Genomic DNA, 9,605 nt, shown 5'->3' with positions numbered 1-9,605 from the left:
AGGGGCATTTCCCCGGGGGCAGCTAGGCTGGGGGGGAGGTTAGGTAGGGTTTTTTTTTGGTAAAGGGTTTGTTTCTCCTTTAAGTTAACTTTCAGTATGTTATAGAATGAACTGGAAGCAACTTTTCAATTGGCTTTATTTTTTTAATAGGTTTGAATAATTTGTTGCCTTTGTCTGACTCTTTCCAGCTTTCAAATTGGGTCACTGACCCCCATCTGAAAAACAAATGCTCTGTAAGGCTACAAATGTATTGTTATGGTTACTTTCGACTACTCATCCGTCTATTCAGGCCTCTCCTAACAGTTAACTCAAAAGTGAACAACCCCCCTTTAAAGGAGAACTAAACCCTAAAAATGAGTGTTTAAAAATGTCCTATTTTCTATAGTGAACTTACTGCACGAGGCTAAAGTTTGAGCTTGTCAATAGCAGCAATGATCCAGGACTTCAAACTTGTCACAGGGGGTCACCATCTTGGAAAGTGTCTGTGACACTCACATGCTCAGTGGGCTCTGATTGGCTGTTGAGAAGCTAAGCTTAGGGCTCGTCACTAATTATCCCTGGCTGTAATATAAGCTGATGCTACAGGTTTGCTGATTATTCAATTCTGATGCTAATTGCACTGGTTTCTGTGCTGCCATGTAGTAATTATGTGTATTAATTACTAATCAGCCTTATAGTGTGACATTTCTATTCTATGTGTACTGTATATTGTGTATATATTGTGCCCTTCAGAGAAGAGATTCCCTGCTACTTTAAAGGAACAGTTCAGTATAAAAATAAAAACTGGGTAAATAGATAGGCTGTGCAAAATAAATAAAGTATCTAATATAGTTAGGCAAAAATGTAATGTATAAAGGCTGGAGTGAGTGGATGTGTAAAATAGCCAGAACACTACTTCCTGCTTTGCAGCTCTCTTGCTTTACAGTGATTGGTTACCAGGCAGTAACCAATGAGAGACTTGAGGGGGCACATGGGACATAACTGTTGCTTTTGAATCTGAGCTGAATGCTGAGGATCAATTAAGAAACTCACTGAACAGTTATGTCCCATGTGGCCCACCTTATAGTCACTGACTAACTCAGAGTTAGAGAGCTGAAAACAGGAAGTAGCGTTCTGGCTATTATGTTATTTAAAAATTCATATTTTTTTATTTTCTCTAAAACTAAAAATTTGAGATTTATTTAAAGGGGTGGTTCACCTTTAAAGGACATGTCAACCCCCCAAATGAAAATCTTATCAGTGAAAGGTCTCACTGAATTCTTGAAATACTTGCCACTCCAGGTCGCTGAAGAGTAAACAGGAAAGCTGCTTAGTTTCCTTGTTCTCTCAAGTCCCTCTTCCCCCTCCCTTCAGAATTCTCCTTGGCGCTTGGCGACAATACTCAGTTTGCGTCAGTTGAGTCGAGCAGACGAGAGATATGTCTGCTTCGAGAGGTCAGACGGGAGGGGCTATGCACACATGCGCATTAAGAAAAGCAAGAAGGGAAAAGATGACGTCAGGTCGAGGGAAATGGCTTCTGGGTGAAACTCTTAACGTAGCGATGAAGATGCAGTACAGGACATAGGAGTGGAATTGGGGCACGAAAATAATGCAGTTTAGGTGGGAGTAAGGCACCCGATGCTGACACCATGTAAGCTGAAATAGGATTGACATTTCCTTTAAAGGGATACTGTCATCAGAAAAAACATTTTTTTCAAAACACATCAGTTAATAGTGCTGCTCCAGCAGAATTCTGCACTGAAATCCATTTCGCAAAAAAAGCAGTTTTTATATTCAATTTTGAAATCTGACATGGGGATAGACATTGTCAATTTCCCAGCTGCCCCTGGTCATGTGACTTGTGCTCTGATAAACTTCACTCTGTACTGCAAGTTGGAGTGATATCACCCCCCTCCCTCCCAGCAGCCAAACAAAAGAACAATGGGAAGGTAACCAGATAACCGCTCTTGGTAAGCCTCAGTGTAACTGCTACTCAAGTGACAATACGTTACACAAAAACTAAAATTCTAAAAAAAATAAAATACAATTATACGACCAAGGCTCAGAGTTTTATTTGTTTTATTGGTAATATTCACAACTCAGAACAATGAGGGGAGAAGTGAAGGATAGGGGAAGTTACACAAAAAAACAATGCCTATATACAGCCAACAATTTACACACCCCAACTTGAATTGCTCTTACAAATAGGGCCCTAAGCTTTTGTTACACAAACTATACAACTTGGACTAAAGCAGAATGTGTTTAATCAAAACTGTCCCAGCAGCTTGTTTGTTGATGGTCCACAACTGGATTGGTGAAGGAGTTAAAAAAATGTAAGATCCATTCCTGCCTTTAATCCATGACAAATAACTTACCACAGAAGTTAGCAAGTACGTCTTTCAAAAAGGGAAAGTGGGGTTTAAGTATTTAAAGTTCAGTTTCTACTATCAGCAGACCGAGATCTGGATCGAGATTTCTGCCTATCAACTGATGCGGGTGATTTGGATGGGCTTCTTGATTTCTGGCTCTTCTCAGGAACAGGTGACCTACTCACAGACCTGGATTTGCTACGGTTGCTGCGGGGAGTACGACTGCGGCTACGGGATCGGCTGTAAGACTTTCGGCTCCTGGAGCGGGAGCGGCTTCGGGACCTGGATGAACTTCTGCTGCGGGAACGTGATCTGCTCCTTGACCGACTAAGTAAAACAAAAATATTGCACATTACACAGTAGCACAGCCTAGCCAATTCCACACCAAGCCTATTTGTTACTATTCTAATGGAAGGGGGAAAAAAACTGCATCCAAGGCATACAGTGTCTTCAGAAAAGACAAGAACCTTATAAATGCCTCTACCACTTGAACATTAAATACTGATGGCACTCAGATAACGCACAACTGGATATCTATATATAAAATGTTTTTTAAAAAATAAATAATGTAGGCATACCTGTGTCTTTTATTTCCTTCAATTAGCTTTATTTTTCTGCCATTAATCTCCTTCCCAGAAAGCTTCTCAATGGCATTTTTTAAATCACTGTAGGATGCAAATTCAACAACCCTAAAATAAAAAAGCACAAAGTAAATTAGCAAATCTATGAAACTAAAAAAAAAAAAAAAAAACGCTTCTGTACATTGCCCAACCCACACAATGGAAGTCCAGCTCATTATAATCACTGACTATACAGAAGATTTAGGCGGTGGATTCAGCCCCTTCATATTGAGTGCACGGATTATGTTTGGGCCCTCCACAACAGATATATCACTTTTTTGGAGAAGATAAATGCAAACATTACCCTTCATTAAGCTTTGGTCGGTGTGCGTCTGCAAATGTAACTTCTCCAGCTTGTCTCATGAAATCCTTCAAGTCCTATTATGAGAAGACACTGTTGAATGAACACACTAACATTGATGTGTTTAGAGAACACTGAAAAGAATTCAATGCGTTAGACAGGAGGGCCGACTAATTTCACCAATCAGGCTTCAGTAAAGGAAGACTACAATTGGGCACAAAGTGGAAATGCCATCTGCCAAGATAAAGCAGAATGTGGTGTTTTAACATAATGGGAATATAGGCTTTACATAAAAACCATGAATTAGAGATTAAGTTTTACACAGGTTAATTGGTGCCCAATCATTATTAAAAATGAGATTACATTACCTTCAATTACAACTCCCTAGGCTAGTCAATCAAATTGCATTAAGCGATCGGAGATACCGTCACGACACAAGCCCGATTGGCTCTTCACCACCCACTTGTGGGCTACCCAAGTGATGGAAGCCTTTAAATCGAACGACCCTCCCTATAAGGACTATGGACGATGGCCATCATTTTCTATTCTTGTGGAGTTAGCAAGGACTTTATTGCGACCAGGATTCCAACGACCACCTAATGTGCGTATCTTTCAACTGTGCCATCACGACCTCTTATTCGGAATCTTTACAGGAGGAAGAGCTCCCAACTTAAGCATCAGATCTTGTTAACGCTCAGGGGGTCACTGCAACCTGGCACTTTAAGGAAGCGCTGCGATAATGTCTAGACCAGCAATGGATCTAGATGGCAAACTCAATGTAGGAGCTGACTGGCAAATTCAACCTGGCCCAACCAAAAGTGACCATGACCAGAGCGATAACCAACAGCCGCTCCTCGTTACAAGGCCAACGACACACAGATAGGCTGGCAAATAAAGGTTTTAATATTTGGTTAAAATTAAGATAAACAAAAATAAGAGTCCAATTACCCAACAGTGCTAAAACCCACTTTAGACATTAAAGAAAAAGATTTAATTCTGTGCACTTTTGAAAACAAGTCAAGACATCCCCATGCATTATTATGGATTGACAAACCTGCCAGCTGACTCTTGAGGACAGATTTTCTACTATAAGGCGATTCTCTGTCCTTATTGGTGGAGCACTAAAACAGGAGAAAAAAAAAAAAAAAGTCAATGGGTTACAAGGTTTACAATTTACTTAAGCTTTCATAGTTATAGAATCTTTTATTGGTCTAAAAATATAACAAGTACAGATAAAAACCTCCAACACCTCACCATTAAAACTTTCCACTAACTATACAGGACACGGCCCATTACATTAATGTAATGATGTAACTAGGCCTATAAATTAAGGGCAGTGAGTTCTTACTATCAACACCCAGTTCTAGAACTACCAATGATAACACAAGTTTCTAGAGAAAGTAGCAGTTACTTCTATGTGCCAGAGGGAGATTTTATATGAAATGACAGGTTATGAACAAACATACCCCAACCTAACACATCATAGGCAGACATTGGTTTCATAAATGCTATAGTTATCACTTTTACCCATGTTCAAAATATTTAAAATGTAAAATTTGCGCTTCAGGGACATGTAGTTAAAACAAAACCCTTACCTTCTATCTCCACGGGGTCGGCGACTACTGAAACGGTCATTGTATCTTCCTCTGCCCATTCCCCTTGGACCACCACCACCACCTCCTCCTCCTCCCCCTCGAGAACGAAGACGAGCATGTTCAATTGTAACTCTGGTTTTAAAACAAAAATGTTGTTAGTGTCAAGTCCAAATTGAAGGGGGGAACAAGCTTTGTGAAACCCCTAAAAAGAAAACTCACCTCTCATTACACAGCTCTTTGCCATCAAGCTCATAGACTGCATCATCTGCATCTCTGGCATCATCAAACTCCTACAGGTTAAAAAAAAAAAAAATTTGAATTCATTCAATATATGAAATATGCTGCATAAGCCACAATATACTATTACTTGAAAAATTGCAATTAAATACTAATCCACTATTCCGGTAGCCCATAGAATATACATTAATCTTAGCAAAAAAATATAACACCAAGTGCTGTGGGGTGAGCAGTTTACTTCTACTTTAGGTGGCTCACAACACATTTAGAGGAAGCAACAAAGTAGAAAGCTCTGCACTCTTTGAGCTGGTGCAACAAGATAAGATTTGATACATTTATCCTGCTGAGGAGAACCAGTTTCATTAAAGGCAGCTGCTAGAATTGATACAATAACTCCTAATATTCCACAGATACTGCCCAGAAATGTATCAACTAATTGTATCAAGTCAATTTTACCTAGTCATGTGCTTTCAGAAAGAGCCAGCACTTTAGGATTGAACTGCTTTCTGGCAGGCTGTTGTTTCTCCTACTCAATGTAACCGAATGTGTCTCAGTGGGACCTGGATTTTACTATTGTGTGTTTTTCTTACCAGGCAGCTGTAACTTGTGTTAGGGAGCTATCTGGTTACCCTCCCCCATTGTTCTTTTATTAGGCTGTGTGTGTGGGGGGTGATATCACTCCAACTTGCAGCACAGCAGCAGCTGGGAAATGGACAATATATGTGGCCATAGACAATATCGTACGATAGTCTGTGTATGGTGGGAAGAGCCGCCGGATATGGGCAGAAAACTTAGGTATCAGTCCAGTTCGTTGAAGTGGGGATGCACAAAATCCACTATTTGGGATTCGGCCAAATCCTTGGTGAAAGAATCTGGCGAATACTGAAGCGAATCATAATTTGCATATGCAAATTAGGGCCAGGAAAAGAGAAATTGTCTAGTCATTTTTTGCAACTTAAAGTCATGTTTTGTCAGCCCACACATAATTAACATATGCAAATTAAGATTCGGATTCAGTTGACCAGGCAGAATGACCCGGCCGAATCCTGCTGAAAAAGGCAGAAACCAGGATTCGGACTTTGCAAGGACCCCATTGTTGGTGCCGAATTGTCAGATACAGGTAGAATTCTATTATTTCTACTAGGGATGCACTGAATCCACCATTTTGGATTCAGCCAAACCCCAGAATCCTTCATGGAAGATCAGGCCGAATATTGAACACTAATTTTCATATGCAAATTACTGGTTTTGTGACAAAAGGTCAAGTGATTTCCCTGCCCGCCCCTAATTTGCAAATTAGGCTTTGGACTCGGGTGAACCTGAATGCTGCTGAATCCTGAATTCAGTGCACCCCTACTTTTTACCTGTATATCCGACGATTCAGTTTTACATGTGTACTGAAATTAGTGATCTCTCTTGGAAACACCGTAACGGTTACGTCTATGGCCACCTTATGTCTAGCCCCATGTCGGATTTCAAAATTGAATATAAAAAAATCTGTTTGCTCTTTTGAGAAATGGATTTCAGTGCAGAATTCTGCTGGAGTAGCACTATTAACCGATTCATTTTGGGAGAAAAAAATTCCAATGAAAGTATAACGGATTGCACAATTGCCAGTTTTTCCACTGCAATGAAAAGCCATGCGTACCAAGGCCCACTTACCACAAATCCAAAGCCTCTTTTCAAGTCGATATCGCGGATACGCCCGTAACCCTTGAAGAAGCGCTCGACATCTTTCTCCCTGGCAGCTGGGTTGAGCCTGCCAATAAACACTCTGCAGCCACTCATGGTTTCACTGATTTAAAAATAAACCTTTGAAGAAAAAAAAAAAAAAGAAAAAAAGTGATTATTAACAGGAACCAATGAAGGGAAGATCAATCCCACACTCTAAATCTAATGTACAGTTACTGAGAATTTAAAATTCACTTAAAGTATATTAACTACAAAAGAAAAAAAGTTTATTTTCCAAAATAATTATCCATTTGCCCGAAGAAAACCCGATTCTTACAGGTAAATGGAGATCGTGTCGAATTAAAGCCACACGATGCGACAGTCACTAAAATGGCGCCGACAAACAAGTCTGTGGGCGGGGACTGGACATGTTGGAGCAAAGACGAGAACTCGAACAACGAGGGAATAAGATTAACATGATGAATAGGGAAAAAAAACGACCTATACTTAATAAATACTCACCGACCCCCTCAACACTTAAGGCAATCGCGAATTTATTTAACTTATTTTAAAAAATTTGTATAATGAATATAAAACCTAAGGAACTTCGCAAGTCCGTCCATATAAACAGATATTTGCAACAAAGCGGCAGAAATAAACCACAACCAGACGACCTACCTCTTACCCCTCTGCAAATCCTTCACCGAATGACGCAGCTCACCAGAAACTGCAGTACAAAATGGAGAAGGAGTGGGAGGCGCTTAGGAAGAGGCGTACGCAACAAAGAAGGCGGGGGGTTAAACCCAAGAAGACGATTGGTCCGCTCTTTGTTCTTTGCTCTTAAAATGGCGGGGAAGCCGAAATCTCTTTGAATGACTCGCCCACAGGGGGTGGAGCTTTTTTTTTTTTTCCAGACACCGGTGATTCATGAGGGGGGAGGGAAAGGGAAGGTACGTGACGTCAAAACACGTGCACAAAATGGCGGATTTATTTTTTTAGACGAACATTATAAAAATACGTAGCTGTATGAATAGCTTGCCATGATGTAGACGGTTCATGATCCCCTCTGCCTAATATAGAGCGTTGGCCGGTGTCTGTAGCGTATTTACAAGTGGAATTATTCCACACAAGTGTCTCACAGTAACAGCACACAATAATGTGTATGAGGCTGCGGCCCTGCCCGTGTTGCCATGTTTTTGCATCAGCAAAGCAGACGCGTCGTCCCTTTCTGGCCTTCCTGTTTGTGTTTGAGGAAAATGAAACGTATCTTATGGGGCAGCCGATTATTTCACTACATGACACGACGTGGTCGTGAATTCAAAATGGCGCGGGGTTTATAAGTAACGACGAGCCGGGGGAGTTCATTGTTTCACGAAGAAGCAGATTGGGCAAAGCTGGGTTTGTGTTAGGGAACTAGCAGCAGCTTATGTGACGGTGTCATTGTGTAACAGGTGTTAATATTTACAATAAACGTCCTGGTGGTTGTTTTACTGCAGCTGTTCATTAACTACAACTCTCAACCCTCCCCCAGACAGACAGACAGCTGCAAGTCGGACATTTGCCTTTTTGTTCTGTGGCCCTAGCAGCATTTGTACAACTCCCGTCCTGTCCATTTGTCTCAAGTAGTAGCATTAGAGTTGCCACCTTTTCTGGGAAAAAATTCCGGCCTTCCTTTATATTTATCTTTTTTTCCCTATTGGGATCAAACATCATTTTTACAGGCAGGGTTGCCTAGCCGATAAAACACCTGCCAAGGCCGGGGCTGGTATTCCAAATTTACCGGCAATGTAGCAGTCGGTAAATTTGTAATACACCTAACAAAAGCCCGTGGCCTGCCCCCCAGTCTGGTGAAAACTCTTTTCCCAGCTTCTTGCGACTAGCGTGGCTCTGTCCCCTTTGGCGGCACGACCCGCCCCATCCGATCGCGCACTGTGGCTCCGCTCCTTTCGCCGTCACACCCCGCCTCTTTTGACGTCACTGCCTGCCTTTTTATTCCTGCCCCCTCCACCGGCCTGTGGAAATTTTTTTAAAAGGAGGCAACCCTAGTTGCCACCTGGCCAGTATTTTACCGGCCTGACCGGTAAAAATTGTGCTCGACCCCAGGGTCACCATAAGGGGCAAGTGTCCTGGGCACAGATCCGGACTGAGAATTAAAATAGGCCCTGGCTTTTCAGGTACACAGAGGCCCAATCAGCCCACAAAGAGGCCCATACAGCCCCCACCAGCCCACTAAATACTGACTTTCTATGGCACCTAATAGCAGCCCCTCTGGTATTTGCCAGAACCCACAGATTGCCAGTCCAGGCCTGCCTGGGCATGAAGGGGGGCCCAGCAGTGCTGCAGTTTAGAAAGAGTCAGGCCCCCCTTGCCAGCGCCGAAGATTTCCGGCCATCACGAACAGCTGAACAGCCTAAAATACGGAAGTGCCGAAAAGCTGAACAGCCGAACTCCCGAAGCGGCAAAACAACCCGAAGCCACGGAAATAGCCGAAGTCCTGAAGTGGTCGAAAAGACCCGAAGTCACGAAAACAGACGAAATTGAAGTCCTGAAGCTGCGAAAAGACCCGAAGTCACGAAAGGAGGCGAAGTTGAAATCCTGAAGCCACGAGTTCAATTCCACTGAACACCAATTTGTGGTTTTTGGGGTTTTTTTTAATCCCCTGGCCACCAATGTATTATTTTAATATTCTATAGGCCCCTGCCACCAATGTCTTTTTTTAAATATATTTTTTGGGGCCCCAATTTTTTTTTAACTTGTAAGGGGGGGCCCTAGCGCCAATGTTTTTTTAAAAATAAATTTTTAGGGCCCCAATTTTTTTAACTTGTAACAGGTC

General features: G+C 41.9%; 1 protein-coding gene across 2 annotated transcripts; it reads right to left on the bottom strand.

The window, feature by feature from the left end:
• Positions 1-2,041: 2,041 nt before the first annotated feature.
• On the bottom strand, positions 2,042-7,631 carry srsf5.S (serine/arginine-rich splicing factor 5 S homeolog). Of its 2 annotated transcripts, none has more exons than XM_018231970.1 (8): positions 7,451-7,631; positions 6,764-6,913; positions 5,084-5,154; positions 4,865-4,996; positions 4,324-4,390; positions 3,273-3,346; positions 2,927-3,037; positions 2,042-2,675 (listed from the first exon to the last, which is right to left on the bottom strand). In XM_018231970.1, exons 2-8 carry the CDS (start codon positions 6,887-6,889, stop codon positions 2,414-2,416), a joined length of 843 nt encoding a protein of 280 aa, XP_018087459.1. In that variant the 5' UTR covers positions 6,890-6,913; positions 7,451-7,631; the 3' UTR covers positions 2,042-2,413. The 2 variants fall into 2 exon arrangements, with proteins under 2 accessions (XP_018087459.1, XP_018087461.1); XM_018231972.1 differs by lacking the exon at positions 7,451-7,631 and adding an exon at positions 7,295-7,402.
• Between the last annotated feature and the right edge of the window lie 1,974 nt (positions 7,632-9,605).

Source organism: Xenopus laevis, chromosome 8S (assembly GCF_017654675.1).
Source record: "Xenopus laevis strain J_2021 chromosome 8S, Xenopus_laevis_v10.1, whole genome shotgun sequence".
NCBI lineage: Eukaryota > Metazoa > Chordata > Amphibia > Anura > Pipidae > Xenopus > Xenopus laevis.
This window is presented reverse-complemented; position numbering and strand designations above follow the sequence as displayed.

What these genes read in the sequence shown, in the direction of transcription:
- srsf5.S (XM_018231970.1), bottom strand. Translation starts at nt 6,889, where the DNA reads ATGAGTGGCTGCAGAGTGTTTATTGGCAGGCTCAACCCAGCTGCCAGG. An exon ending in CCTCAAGAGTCAGCTGGCAG is followed by an intron (nt 3,347 to 4,323) that starts GTTTGTCAATCC and finishes TTCTCATAATAG; the next exon opens with GACTTGAAGGATTTCATGAG. An exon ending in GAAGGAAATAAAAGACACAG is followed by an intron (nt 2,676 to 2,926) that starts GTATGCCTACAT and finishes TGTTTTACTTAG; the next exon opens with TCGGTCAAGGAGCAGATCAC.